This window comes from Solanum lycopersicum, chromosome 2, assembly GCF_036512215.1.
Source record: "Solanum lycopersicum chromosome 2, SLM_r2.1".
Classification (NCBI taxonomy): Eukaryota; Viridiplantae; Streptophyta; class Magnoliopsida; order Solanales; family Solanaceae; genus Solanum; species Solanum lycopersicum.
The window spans coordinates 62,326,973-62,342,233 of record NC_090801.1 but is presented as its reverse complement, the minus strand read 5'-3'; the positions used below and the strand labels follow the sequence as shown (position 1 = coordinate 62,342,233).

The window sequence follows — 15,261 nt, the reverse complement described above, 5'->3', positions numbered from 1 at the left end:
CAGTCACCTCCTTATTCCGTCCGTCTTTTACTTAATGATTTCAACCAGTTCAACTAAAAGCTGAAAACAAAAGAAATTGGGTTGGGCAAAAGTGATGTACAAAAACAAAGAACTTAGCATACAATATTCCTTATTTCAAATCGTGCTCTAATTTTACCAAACGAATCGACCAAATTCCTTAAGACATGGTGTCCGTCTTAATTTTCTGTATGAATTGAACATTTCATAATCTTTTGTCTCGTATTTGATGTCTTCAAGAAGAAATAATCTTTTGACCAATTCTTTCAATTCAAGACAAAAGAACAAAAAAGGAAATTTCAATTTGACCTGTTAGTTATATCTCTAAAAAAAAATAAATTATTGTGGATTGTGTTAAGTTGCAAAAACGTGTTTCCCTGCTGACGATCAAGCTTTATTTAATTCCTTTTTTAGGTAAAATACAATTGGCCTTAAAATTGATTTTTTTTTTTTTAATTCAACGAAACTATCTTACAAAATTCTTTGCTCATGCATGGATCATTATATTTGACTACCGTGTTTTCATATGTTATTTCCATTTCAATTTATATAACAATATTTGAATGGTGCTAAAATATTTAAGTCATTATTTTAAAACAAACTGATAAAAAATAATATATATATCTGTTTGAAGAGATCCAGCCAATCATCTTATTGACAAGTTCACCTGATGGACGGTTGATTAGTTCATTATATTCAAAATTTTACTGGAATTTTGATTAGATTTGCATCACATTGCAAGGAGATAGCGCTTTCAACATGAATTTTTCTATTTCTAGGACTTGAATTAGAAAACTCTTAATTAAGGACGAAGAAATCTCACCACTGCACCTATTGATAATTCCTTAAAGACTTTGTTGTCTCGTGTAAAACACATAATTTTAACTAGTTAATTTATTTTCTTACAATTGTTTTTTATTCTTATTAATAAATAAATTGGCAAGTAGATTCTGTCTGGTGAGGTGCGTACCAAGTCAAAGTCAGCAAGAAGAATAAGAATCAAAAGAATTATTAGATGGCTACTAATAATATATATTAAAAAACAATCAAAACTATATTTGACTATATATTTAATTAGAAAGCCCTTTCATAAAATAGGTGACTAATTGCTAATATTTCTTTATTCTTTACTCAATCAAATTCAACCTCCACCTTGGTGAAAAGGCGACATTTATTGTTAACATATTGTATAGAATTTTTTTAGTTTCGATTTTGGTGTTCGGGGTTTATATTGGATTAGTGATTAAATTTGAATCGCGAATTACATAATTCATTTTTAAAAGCTTGTCTTTATTAAAAATTTAAATCTGAAATCTTTAATTGAGGGTGAAATAATCTTTTCATTATACCAAAATCTTTATTGATAACATACACGGTATAATTTAAAACTATATATAGTCAATCTTATTGGCCTAAACAAAGTAGCTAAAAGCAAACAAAATTGTTGTATGCTTGTTATCAATTTATATTTAAATTTTATACACTTACAATACTTTTAAAATTTGCAATATAGTAGACAATTGAAGGTAAGAAAGAGAGCATCGAGATCAATTTTTAGTGTCATCTGAAAATCTTTTTTCATTTAGGAGAATAAATATAAAAAAGTATATCACCGAAAAATAAAAAGTTAGCGAAGAACAACTTCTATTGCTTAATCATGAAATTTAGTAGTTAATCTATTTAACAAGAATTAGTAAAAAAAAAATGGTTGTTAGCTACAAATTATTTATCAACGAAGAAAAAGAGTAGACGATATATTAGTGTTGCTTTTTACATAAAAACAAAAAATATACTAGCTTTAATTTCCATGTTACAAGCTGGCCATGCCAATTATTAATTTTTTTTATTTGGCCAACGTGTAAGACTTTTAATTTCGAAAAAATTAAGTAGGACTCACTTTTATTTTTTCTTTTTCCACATTAATTATTGATAAAGTATGTCAGCTCCCGCGTGAAACTATATCCATTTAATTTTTCGCACGTTTTTATCACCACAAAAAATCAAGTTTTCTAAAAATAGAATGAAATATCATCTTATAAAACTACACTATCCCAAATATGTTACTCATAACCTGTTTTTCAATTTTGAAATTCCAAAAATGGAAAAAGGGTCAAAAATATTTTTGAATTATAAAAAAAAAAGTTTAAAACCACCATTCATTCATCTTTTGATCTAAAAATATTCTTTCATTCATCTTTTTGCTCACCTATATATACTCTTGCAACTAACGGTTCTTTTTTTAAAAATAGTTATTATGTGTTATTTTCTTATTGGATGAAATAAAAATTTACTTTTATTAATTTTCCTCATAATTTATTCAAATCAAAACAATGTGTCTTTTATGGGGGATTACTAAATTTAAAGAAATATATTTTTTGGATCTATTGTTTTGATTTGGATAAATTATAGGAGAAAAATTAATAGAGGTAGATTTTTATTTCATCAAATAAGAAAATGACATGTAATAACTATTTTTTTAAAAAAGGGTTGTTAGTTGTTAAAAAAAAGGTTATAGTTCAAGAGTATTTTTGATCATTTTTCCGTTCAAAAAAATATACTATTTTATAAAAATAAAATAACACTCTATCCGTTTCATTTTATATGTCATATTTAAACTTTGCACTTGCATTAAGAAATGATGTAATTTTACTCTTCTACCTTTATTTAATTTTTTTTAGAACTCAAGTTTTCAATCAATGAATATGAATTAATTTAGTTTGATCAATAATCTAAGAACATGAATTATTTATTTAGCTTTTCTAAGTTGATCAAATGCATATTTTTAAAGCTAACAACTTACAAGGATAAAAAAACAATATGATATTATGCGTTAATTTTATAAAAAAATAAATATTATCGTCTAACTATTTATAAAAATAAATGATATATAAAATAAAATGAAAAAAAAAACTTTTTTTTTTATTATGATAAAACGAGTATTGGTTCGATGAGTACATATTTCTCGAGCCAAGTAGATTATTATTTTTAAACTAAACTTTCACATTCACCAGACAAATTGTCGAGATGTTCACTTCCTATAATAAATTAAAATTAATGCAAGTCAAGTCAACTACTATGTAGTAAATAATCTCACGTTCTCCTCTTGTGTTACTCTATTCGCGTTCAATAATAGTTATTCATTATATTGTTTTAAAGTATTTAATAATATCTGTTCACTTTATAAAATTAATAAATAATCTTATATTTACTATTGATTATAGTCATTTCTCTATTACATGTCACAAAACATTGTATTTATATTTTTAAAACATAATATAGTGAAATTGATCTTCTATTTATAATTGTTTAAGAAACGTGGAAAGTCAATAATAAACCGATATTATTAAACAAATGGAGTATTTAATTTCATGTTAATTTATGACTAAGTAGACCCCTCAACAACAAAGACAAATATAGAGTTTCAAAATGATAGATATACTAATATAAGAAGATTGATCTAAAATATAATTTGAGAAAGAACAAAAGCATCTATTTCGATTAAAATACATACTTATTATCACAAAAATGACATATATAAAAAAATAATTTAATCAATAGCATTATCAAATAATAATTGATCATACATTAAGAAAAAGAAGAAGATAATTTTACAAAATTAATACTATTTTAATTAGCAAATAATGACATGAACGAATCTTTTATCAGCAACCGTTTATTAAAACTTATCCATTTGGTAAAGTAAATTTCACATTAGTCCATTTTTAAGAAAACACACATATCCCTCATTAAGATTTTAGCGTTACAAAAATTAATAGTAATTTCTTTTGTATATAAGAGAGTGGACAGACTTGTTCTATTGTGAATTGTTCCCTCAACGACGTGAGAAATTATACCAACTTGTTGTCTATACATATCTGTGAAATTATACCTACCAAGTCTGGTCCTAACTACTGCCAATTCTATAAAATTCCCTTTCACCACTATAATTATTTATGTACTACTTATTACAACTCTGTTCTAGTTGAAAATGTATGTCTTTTTGGCATTTTCTTGATTCTTGAGAGTCTTTTGAGGGTTTTAACAAGAACCCATTTAGTTTTCTTGAAATTCTTGATACATCTGAAGCTGAAATACTGTGTTTCAAGATAAAGTTTGAAATTTTGTTGGGTTGAGGGTTAGTAATGGCAGGTGGGGGTGATGGTACATCAAGGCAACTTGATCAAACACCAACTTGGGCTGTGGCTGGTGTTTGTGCAGTTATTATCCTCATTTCTATTGCCTTAGAGAAGATATTGCACAAACTTGGAACGGTATGATGACATAAAAACTTAGTCTTTCTTTGTTTCTTTAATGACCCTGTTCGTTGACCTTCTTGTTTTGCGTTTAGGAAGAAGAATTCTTGAATTTTGTTGTTGATGTTTCTTGAAAATATCCTGTTTTTTGTGAAAAAATGTTTGTCTTTATTTAAGTTAATTTTCACCCTTAATTGTTCTTGTACTTTATCAACAAGTCTTAGCCAAGAGCATTTATTAAAGTGGGACCTGTAGTAGCTCTCTTTTGTGTTTCCTAGTTTTGGAAATCAAGGGTTTTAAGTTGCAGCTATGTTGATAATTGACTTCTTATTTTGTAACATCATTTGACTGTGGAAGTCTTGCCTTGCCAAATTGGAAGTGATATCATGTCAACTATAAACTCTAGAACCTACAAAATGTTCTTGATTGCTCAGATGCTTGTTGCGTCCTCTATATAATGATGGTGACCGAGCCTGCTTGCACGCATCTTGATTATTACTCTGTGTCAGCTATAAGGAAAATGCACAATGGAAAAAACAAAGTGCTATCTGTGGGAGTATATGTATATGAGTTCTCGGTAATCATAATTCATAGTTTTACTATGGCTATTCAAGTTGAGCTCGTGTTTATTTACAGTGATCCCTAATTTGTCATGGAAGTTACATGATTGAACAAAGGAGTGAGTGGATTCAAATGAAGCGGCATTGGTATTGAGGATTCGTATAGCTAAACCAGTCTAGAGGGTCGGTAGTTACTGTTTCTGTTGTTAATCTGCTGCTGTAATATTAGCTCTCAAATCTTTTGCTTTTAAGAAAGCTGTAGTCTTTATATGTATGTATCCTGGATGATTTGCTTTAGTACTATTGTTTCCTCTGTTGCATATCGAGAAACAAGGAACTACGACTACTGTTTTCTCACTTGGTTGGTTTATTTGTGCACTTTTGAGTTGTTTTACACATATTGGTTCTTTGGACAACATAACTTCTGATTGTTGTAATTGGTTCTTTCTGCATCTTATTTAATTTTGACCAGTAAACCAGGGATAAGAGTGAAAAATAGTTCAATGTTTGTGTTGTTCCTTGTGAACTTATTCCTTTGTGCTGCAGAAAATATCAATAACATTGAGTTCGGATTCATTTTTCGTCCTTTCATTTAATTGTAATAACTTGCTTCTTTTTATTTTCTTCATTTTTCCCCTTTTTGGCTTTTGGTCAGCATTTTATAACCAAGTTTGCTCCGCTATTGCACTGATATTGAAGTTTGTTGTCTTAAAGTTTTTTACTTTTCAAAACTTATTTTAATTGCATGAGTTGATGTACTCAGCTCATTTGTTGGTTCCTTGAATTACTACTACTATAGAAAATATGAATAACTGACACAATGAAATCTTTGCTCAGTGGTTGACTGACAGGCATAAAAAAGCTCTCTTTGAGGCCTTGGAGAAGGTTAAGGCCGGTAAGATTTTTTCTTTCTCCTCTTGTTATCATTTTTTTATTAGAGGTGACGTGTTTCCATTTTGATTGAATCATCTAATTCTTGCAGAGTTGATGATTCTCGGTTTCATCTCGTTAACCCTTGTATTTAGTCAATATTACATTGCTGGAATTTGTATCCCCCCAAGTGTTGCTGATACAATGTTGCCATGCCCTGCAAACAACAAAGATGCAGCAAAGGAGGAGGAACACCGTAGGAAGCTTTTATGGTATGAGCGTAGAATTTTGGCAGGTGCAGAGCCTAAATGCAAAGAGGTAACGTGTAGATGGCCCTTGACAATATGGGTCAGACTTCACTGATGTATTTAGTTGTATTAATGAGTACTGATAGCAAAAATGGCTCTGGGAGAGTTGTGCTTTTGGTAAATTTACTAATCCTATCTTGAATTACAAATGGAGACATTACTAAGAGGGTGTTAGGATTGGCTTAAAAGTTGGTCAAACCTACTTTTAAGTTAGTTTTTGACTTATAGAAGTGCCTGAAAAGCATAAAAAATAACTTAAAATAAGTCAAAAATGACTTAAGATTAGTTGAGAAGTGTTTGGCAATGTCAAGAATGACTTAAAATAAGTTTAAAATGACTTAGAATAAGTCAAAAATCAAAAGTAGGTCTCCCCCTACTTTTTATTTTTTAACATAAAATTTCAGTTTGACTTTTTATTTTTGACTTAAAAGTTACTTTTTTTTTTAAGCCAATCCAAACAGGCCCCAAATGTTTTTTCGCTTCTATCAATTGGCCTAGACAATGAGATATTTTGAGCAAACCTACTAAAAATTATTGCAAACTGTCTTAGGATTTTCGACTCTTCAATTCAAATGAATGGACATTTCAAATAACATGGTGTCATCACAAAAAAGGAACTGCAAAAGAAATTTTACACAAAGCACCTTCATTCCATTAGGGTGTATGCCAAGTGATGGACTCATGTAGTGTAGCCTAATTGAGGATTAGGAAACACTTAGCTTTTTACCATCACTGTTTTATTCTTACGCTATCCTGTCTGACATAGGAAGAAGGAATTGATGACTAAAAAAGCACCATGTATGCGCTTCAACTGTCTTTAGACTATGAGCTTCAAAAATTTGTGGTCGGCTTAGGTTTTGGGTAAATTTTTCATGTAAAGTTAATATTTGAAGGTAAAGTTGTTCTACCAGATGCAGCATCCTTGCATTCCGTTAGCACTGTGTTCTGGCCCATCTTTTTCAGCTATATTTTGGACCTTTTATGTGGTACTTATTATTAGCATCAACAGCAAGCTTTCCTTTCTTCATCAAACTAATCTAAAGTATTCCTATCAGGGACGTGTACCGCTTGTTACTGTTGAAGCACTGCATCAAATACACATCCTCATTTTCTTTTTGGCAGTCCTTCATGTGTTATACAGTGCGATTACCATGTGGTTGGGAAGACTTAAGGTAATTCATAATATACTTTATTTAGTTATTCCTCTACTATGCTTTAGTTGCCATCTATACTGCTTCTTAGGTAATCCAGGAAGGTTGTAGGTCCCAATTATTGACTGCATTTTTAGTAGATTTTCAATTAACTCACAAGATCAGTCAAATTTTCATGGTGATCCAATACTCTGGTGGTACTAATGGGAGGATGCAAAAAGCTATATGCTTTATGCTTCATTTTGGATTGTTTCTCTATCTTACTTGGTTGACACATTCAAACAAGTTAGGAAACTAAGTTGCATGACAAACTGGTCTTGGTATGATAGGAAGTGTTCAACTTCAAATAATTTTATGGCAGTTAAGTGTTGGATCATTCAAACTGTTTTCCCCTAAAATCGCTGCTGTTATACTCCTAGCTATAATTGACTAGCTACCAAGGCTCAAAATTGTTACTGGAATTTACCACTTGTCTAGAGTGATAAACTATTAGGATGCTTTTATGGTATTAATCCATTTGCTAAATGCCTGAAACTTTATTCTTCAGATTCGTGGCTGGAAAGGTTGGGAGCAAGAGACTTCAACCCATAGTTACGAGTTTACAAATGGTATAAATTTGCTTGCTGTAAAGCCAGAACTTTGGATTGTTGCTTGCTCTCTGTTTATTTGCTCATTTGGTTTTGACTCTCTCACTATGTTTCTAACTTGGGTCTTGCAGATCCTTCAAGATTTAGACTTACTCATGAGACATCTTTTGTCCGAGCGCATACTAGTTTCTGGACAAGGATCCCGATCTTCTTTTACATTGTGAGGAATTAATACAATGTGCATTCATAGTTTTGTACCAGAAGGTCAAACTAGTGCTAAGGTGACTGACTGTCGCAAACTTACATCATGCAGGGATGCTTCTTCAGACAATTTTTCAAGTCTGTCAGTAAGTCAGACTACTTGGCTCTGCGCAATGGTTTCATAAGTGTGAGTGTTCATTGTGATTTGTTCTTCCTTGGTAATTCTTTGTTACCCATGAAACTAAAATTCCTCCTTTCGCAGGTTCATCTGGCTCCTGGAAGTAAATTTAACTTCCAAAAGTACATCAAGAGGTCATTAGAGGATGACTTCAAGGTAGTTGTCGGTGTCAGGTAGCTAGATGCTCTATTTGCTCTCTCAATTTTTTCAGCATATTTATGTGTGCATATGTGCCTAATTACCATATATATCCTTGATCTCTGATTGGCTTTTTACTTGTGTTTTTTTTCCGGGCAGTCCAGTTTTATGGGCATCATTTGTGCTTTTCTTGCTTCTGAATGTTAGCGGTAAGTTATGTTCTGAGGTCTGATCCATTTCTGGAAATTGTTTAGTTCTTCCGTTTTAGTCACCATCTACTACATGTTTTCATATATTCTGAATTATTTGACCCATTGCAGGGTGGCAAGCATTGTTCTGGGCATCCTTAATTCCTCTAATTGTAAGATTCTTTTCCATTGTTCATCTTCTGAAACTACTTTATGGGGAAATTCTAATTAATGAAATCTTCTCAGATCATTTTAGCTGTTGGAACAAAGCTTCAAGCTGTTTTGACTAGGATGGCCCTTGACATTAAAGAGAGACATGCAGTAGTTCAAGGAATCCCTCTTGTACAAGCCTCAGACAAATATTTTTGGTTTGGTCGACCACGACTGGTTCTTCACCTCATTCATTTTGCCTTGTTTCAGGTTTGCATTTCCAATTTGCAGAATTTTAAAGAAGTATTATTAGTAAACCAGTCGTTTGGGCTCAACTTTGCAAGTACTATAGTTTCCATAAGACAAATCACAAATATGGTGCATGGAGTAGTTTGCTTTTCATATCTATATATTCCCTTGGCTAAACTCTTTTTTTGCACTTATCAAACTTTGCAGAATGCATTCCAGATAACATATTTTCTGTGGATATGGGTAATAACTCTTCTCCCTGTATCAAGATCAAATTCTGATATTGCAAGATATTCTTTTTCTTTTTATTTAATGTCCATAAAACTATGATAGAGATGAGGATTCTACTTTTTCTGTAGTATGAGTATGGGCTAAAATCTTGCTTCCACGAGGCGTTTGAGCTGGTCATTGCAAAAATTGTTATAGGGTATGTTTCGTGCTACAGAAACTCACTTTAAAATATTCATTATCTTAGTTCCTAAGCTTCACAATTTCAGCTTGCTCTCGCTAAATCAATTTTTTTCATTGTATTACAGAGTGGGAGTCTTATTCCTATGCAGTTATATCACTCTTCCGCTTTATGCCCTTATAACTCAGGTACTATCATAGGCTCGTCTCTCAAACCAATAGTATAATTGTATCTACGTTTTATTTCGTGCCATATTACCTTAGACATTTGCTATTGCTCACTTCGTTGAACAATGTAAGCTCACTACATAAAACTACTGAAATTTCTAGCCTTTTTAGCATGATCTATTGTTGTTAAGTTAGATAAAGCATTGGCCTTTCTGCAGATGGGATCCCATATGAAAAAATCCATCTTTGATGAGCAAACCTCCAAGGCACTAAAGAAGTGGCATATGGCTGTGAAGAAGCGGACAGGAGCGAGGGGTGACAGGTCCCCTACCCGAACACTGGGTAATGCAAGTCCAAGGTCTGCAATGAGCTCACCTGTGCACCCATCAGGCCCTGGTCTTCATCGATACAAAACCACTGGTCACTCATCGCGTTTCCAGGGCTACAGTGATCAAGAAGCATCCGACCTTGAAAATGATCCAACAACACCGATGACTCGTGCAGAGATAGCAACTACACATATTGATCATGATGACACAGAAATTCATGTGCATATTCCTCAAAATGGAGAATCTACTAGGAATGAAGATGACTTCTCATTTGTGAAGCCTGCTCCTCAAAGGTGAAAAGGAAGTAGGTAGCCAACTTGTTACCTTTTTTTTTTTTTAATCCTTTTCCTTTTCCCTCAAGTCATATCAATGTGCTTATACATTTTAGGTACATCATATAAGCAGTTTGGCACATATAGGTGAATTCCTTGTACTATATTTTTACTCTCTAATTGTTTGCCTTAATAAGATTTTTTTATTGATGGTTACCAAGTTTAATAAGGTTAAATCTTGAAAAGAATGTTCTAGGTAACAAGCACTACGCGATTCTTTTCATCTTCCTAAACCTTGATTTGTAGAGTTACTCAATACTAGGGTCAAAGTCAGAGGGGCGGAATAGAAAGGTCAAATTTATCTTTTATCGTATATATATATATATATATATATATATATATATATATTAGATAAATGAGTCCCCGGATGAAAATCTTGTCTCCGTCCACCGGTGATAGCTGGTACAAGCAAGTTGATTCGAATACTATCCATATCAAAAAAAAAAAATCTCCTAGGTCACATGCAAAAGTGTATTTTGGCTTTCCAACAAGGAGAAAAAAGCAAGTATATGAGTTAGAAGAATCAATCATTTTCCAATATTCCCCACCTCTAGTTTTTGTTTGTTTTTTTTCTCTTTAGCTTAGTAGTGTTGGTAACATGAATTGCAAAAAGGATGACAAGCATCTGATCTTTTAGCAATGGTACTGAAGCAAAATCACATGGAGCACTAAACAATTTTATGAATGGCAAAAATGCTTTCAGTGTTTTTTCTTCTAATTATGGAAAGTCTTTTTTATTCATAGTTTTGAGTTTGTTTAAGTTGGAATTGGGAATTGAATCCTCTAATAATTGAATTGAACCATTTTTTGTTCCTCAAAAAGAATGTCAGTTTTGTATAATTAGTAATAAATTTAATTTTTAAAATTCCTCTTTTTACTTTTTAATGAAATGATTTATAGTCGAACAAAAGTCCAAAGTTTTGTTTTCTCAATCACAAATTTCAGAAATCTTGTTTTCTTTTTTAAATTTTATGTCAAATTAAATAGTACTACCGCGAATTGAAACGGAGGAAATATAAAAGTAAAATTATGGCAAACCTTTTTTCTTGTGTTTGTTTGATTCCTGACCCATGGTGAAGGACTTTTTTTTTTATGTTATAAAGAAGAATCAATATAAAGGTGTATACATACTGAAAGGGTGAATAATTTCATGTGAGTTATTTTATTAATTTTTGAGATTGAGTTAATTCTCGTGTCAAAAAATTTAAATTTTTTATAATAGAATTTCGATTCATAACTGATTCCTTTTGAGAAAAGAAGCTAATGATATTCAACAAATAATATCTATATATACATAAAAATTTTTTTTATCTATTTACGCGATATAATATTTTAGCGACTTTAAACAAGGGTGGCTCCGCTACTGGTCCATTACAACCTCTATAATTATGTTATATGTGTTTTTTAAGAAAACAAGAAACAAAACAAGTGGGACAGAATGGGTTTGCACAAAAAAATTGAAGAAAATATGAAACAATTCACATGTAGTAGGCATGGCCTATGAGCTATACAAAAAAAAAAGATGCAACCATTGTTGTCCAGGTTGTCATTCTCAATTTATTAAAATATCAAGTAAAAATGTATAAATATATTTTGATCATAAATGGTATGCGTTCATCATATTTTTGTGATATTATTGTCTCTGTCGTCCAAAAATTAAAGTATATATGTCCTTCACTCTAATGGAAGACTAAATACGGACACGTGGCACAATCTTATCTGTTGATTCGATACTAAATAAATGTCGAGTATGATAAGAACACCAATGTACCAAAAGTATGATGGAGGATATATATATATATATCTACATATAACGATAGTTCAAGAGTATATTTGTCATTTCCAGATATCAAAGAAAAAATCTGAATCAGAGAACGATAAAAAAATGCTCTTGTACTATATGAAATTGACCATAAATGTCATCAAATAATAATTTAGTCTAAAAATATCTTCGTTCTTGATAGTTTGATTTAAAAATGTGGAAAATATAACTCTTCAACGTGAATTAAAATATAATTTTTTTTAAAAAAAAAACTTTTTTTAAAAAAATTTATATATTCGAGTGTGATATAAAATTTTAGAAGTCAAAATAATCATTAAAAAATTAAGAGTATATAGCTTAAAGAAAAAATTACTCTACACATTATAAAATATTCATATAATATCAAAATGGATAGAGAATCAATCTTATCCACTATAACAAATATTAAATTGAAGTAATTATCTGTTTGCATTTCTTTCTCACTAACTTTATTTTATTTGTTTTAAAAAGAAAAAAGGAAACAAGAAGTCGCGTTAGGAATCATTTAAAAAAGACCAACATATGTTGCGGTAAATTACTCGAATCTTAATCAGAGCTTTCGAATTTATATTAAAAAAATATGTTAATTTTAATATCAATATCAAACAAAAAAATAAAAACTTTTAAAGGCAAAAGAGAGAATCTTTTTTAAAAAAGTTAACAGTTATTCTCACTCTAACAAAATTATGGCTAACATAATCATATATATATATATATATAAGTTGTCGAATCCAACTTTAAATAATTGTAGACGAAACAAAAATTTTATAATTAATTATAGGCATAAAGTACGGACATGACACTTGTTGTTGGATAATAATAGACTTTATAATAAAAAATGTCACGCAAAATAAATGTACAACGAACATGTTGCCCATCTAATCCTCAAAACCTTTTTAATGTTACCTTTGTCTTTCACATAAAGTAATGTTTCACTTTAGCATCCTTAATCCTCCACTCCACAGGCCTACTATTATACAGTTAAAAAGTAGAGGTGTATAAAGAAAATCAATAATTCTAAGTTACATAAATAAATGAAAACTTGATTAGCAATAATGTATCAACTTATAATTTTACTTAATTTCAGTATGTTTTATAAATTTGAGTGTGTATAGATAAATATAAAAATAAATAAGTAGATACGTGAGATAGTAAATTCGTCCCAAATGATATTCAAACACAAACAGAACTATTCTACATTAAATTTAAAATGAAGATGGAGACTAGTTTGGAATCCAAAGAGCAAAATATTTGGAAGTTTACTCGCTTATTTTTACTTATTACTGATTGATTCGATATATATATTATAAAATAATTATTAATATATATATTTTATTATACTATTTCTACTAATTGATATTTTGTATTGAGTCTTAAAATATGATATGTAGAATAATAATTTTTAATATTAGAGGTAAAATATATAAAAAAAATGTAATTATTTTTTCATAATATATTAAAAGTGATAGAATAAAAAATAAAATATATCTTAAAATTAAGCGACAAGTATTTGTATGGACACAAGTGTAATAGCAATGGTGGTTTTCTATGGTCGCCCTCAGTTTATTTCATTTTTTGTCTTCCTTCAACACAAACAAATTCAGGTAGCTTCACGTGTCTTTGTTTCTTAATACTAATTTAATTTATGCGTATCTTAATTAATTTATTAATTATAATTATTTTAATTTTTTTAAAAAGAAAAATTTATCTAATTCATACTATTAAAATAAACATTTCAAAAAATATAATTGAATACAAATTATAATTTTTTTGGAAAAAATCAGAATTTTCTTAATATAACAATACATAAAATAAATTGATTGCGATAGTTGGGCTAACAGACGAATCAAAAAAATAAATCGCGTACAGATTTGTTGTTGTATCCACTGAAATTTGACTTATAGTCTAACATTATCAAAAAGATGCTAACCAAGATTAACCCCCACCATTATTATTCTAAACCGCTAATTATTTTTATTTTATCATTTAAACAAAACGAAACGTGTCTGCTTATGATACCTTTGTACAAATATTTAATTAATATTGTACTTAAAAGAATAGTAGGGACCTCTACAATTATTTGTACTGCACACCACATGTGTTACCTTCGATACCTTCCATTCAACTCGCACACGAATTAACGAGTTAACTGAGCAGATAATCTTTTAAATAAAAAGTTAAAGATTTAAAGTTTTTTTCTGATAATCGCACAAGGTTTATTTAATATAATTTTAAGTTTTTGTGTAATTTATAAGTATACGCGAATTAACGAGTTAATTGAGCAGATAATCTTTTAAATAAAAAGTTAAAGATTTAAAGTTTTTTTCTGATAATCGCACAAGGTTTATTTAATATAATTTTAAGTTTTTGTGTAATTTATAAGTATTATTATACTGAAACGAAATTTACCGAGTCGTAGATTAGCTCTTGGAAAAAAAAAGAAAGATTTTGTATCTCTATATATACATGTCTATATATACAAGTCTATATATATACATGTCTAGAGAGTTTCAAATATATTTTACATCACTTACCGACATCTCAACCACACCATTGTCCTCTTTCTTCTATATTGTTCAATTTTTATTATGACTCGTCCTTCTAGATTTCTGCTTAGCACCAACTCATCTTCAACGCCGGCGGCGGAGCCACCGTCGACGGTGACAGTGGAGTCTGATTTCGTTGTAATACTAGCTGCGTTGCTCTGTGCGCTGATTTGTGTAGTAGGACTCATCGCCGTCGCGAGATGTGCGTGGCTCCGGCGAGGAATCGGGGCCGGCGGGAACGGTGGTAGTCAACCGTCGGCGAATAAAGGATTGAAGAAGAAAGTGTTGCAATCGTTGCCTAAATTCACCTACGATCCAAGTAGTACGGCGAACGGTGCGGCGTTCACGGCGGAGTGTGCGATTTGTTTGGCGGAATACGCCGTCGGAGATGAGATCCGTGTGCTGCCGCAGTGTGGACATAGTTTTCATCTTCAGTGTATTGATACTTGGCTGGGCTCACACTCTTCATGTCCTTCTTGTCGTCAAATTCTCGTCGTTGCTCGGTGCCGGAAGTGCGGTGAGTTCCCGGCAGTTTCCTGTAAATCCGACGGAGCTCCGGTTACAACTCCGGCCGAGTCTCGTTCATGCGGTACATCTACTAGCTCAAATAATTTCTTGGTCTAGCGTAACAATAAAAAAGAGGCATTAGTTTTTTAAGTTATATACTCTGACAAATCGGTGTAAACGATAAATGTAATTTACACCGTCAGTGCAGTTTTACCTGTGGTAACATGTCAGTTACTGTGTTGATGCAGGTTAGGGTAAAGTTACATGTAATTAATCTTAAATTACATCGTTGAAATGATGTGTGCAAATTTTCTTTTAA

General features: G+C 30.8%; 2 protein-coding genes across 3 annotated transcripts; both read left to right on the top strand.

The window, feature by feature from the left end:
- The first annotated feature begins 3,780 nt into the window (after positions 1 to 3,780).
- LOC101264283 (MLO-like protein 8) lies at positions 3,781 to 10,244 on the top strand. 2 transcript variants are annotated; one of them, XM_019212372.3, is made up of 16 exons: positions 3,853 to 4,289; positions 4,908 to 5,014; positions 5,669 to 5,726; positions 5,814 to 6,019; positions 7,065 to 7,181; positions 7,708 to 7,768; positions 7,879 to 7,967; positions 8,061 to 8,135; positions 8,211 to 8,299; positions 8,424 to 8,473; positions 8,585 to 8,625; positions 8,699 to 8,872; positions 9,059 to 9,094; positions 9,211 to 9,278; positions 9,388 to 9,448; positions 9,646 to 10,244. In XM_019212372.3, the coding sequence occupies exons 4-16, from the start codon at positions 5,819 to 5,821 to the stop codon at positions 10,051 to 10,053; spliced, it is 1,470 nt and encodes a 489-aa protein (XP_019067917.1). In that variant the 5' UTR covers positions 3,853 to 4,289; positions 4,908 to 5,014; positions 5,669 to 5,726; positions 5,814 to 5,818; the 3' UTR covers positions 10,054 to 10,244. The 2 variants fall into 2 exon arrangements, with proteins under 2 accessions (XP_004232584.1, XP_019067917.1); XM_004232536.4 differs by lacking the exon at positions 4,908 to 5,014 and having other exon boundaries at positions 3,781 to 4,289.
- Positions 10,245 to 14,376: 4,132 nt separating this feature from the next.
- On the top strand, positions 14,377 to 15,261 carry LOC101264584 (RING-H2 finger protein ATL8-like). The gene has a single exon (XM_004232537.5). The coding sequence runs from the start codon at positions 14,478 to 14,480 to the stop codon at positions 15,057 to 15,059; it is 582 nt and encodes a 193-aa protein (XP_004232585.1). The 5' UTR covers positions 14,377 to 14,477; the 3' UTR covers positions 15,060 to 15,261.

Coding starts and splice junctions, on each gene's coding strand:
- LOC101264283 (XM_004232536.4), top strand. CDS start 4,161: ATGGCAGGTGGGGGTGATGGTACATCAAGGCAACTTGATCAAACACCA. Junction 7,182..7,707: donor TGTGGTTGGGAAGACTTAAG/GTAATTCATAAT, acceptor TTTATTCTTCAG/ATTCGTGGCTGGAAAGGTTG. Junction 8,136..8,210: donor TGCGCAATGGTTTCATAAGT/GTGAGTGTTCAT, acceptor CTCCTTTCGCAG/GTTCATCTGGCTCCTGGAAG.
- LOC101264584 (XM_004232537.5), top strand. CDS start 14,478: ATGACTCGTCCTTCTAGATTTCTGCTTAGCACCAACTCATCTTCAACG.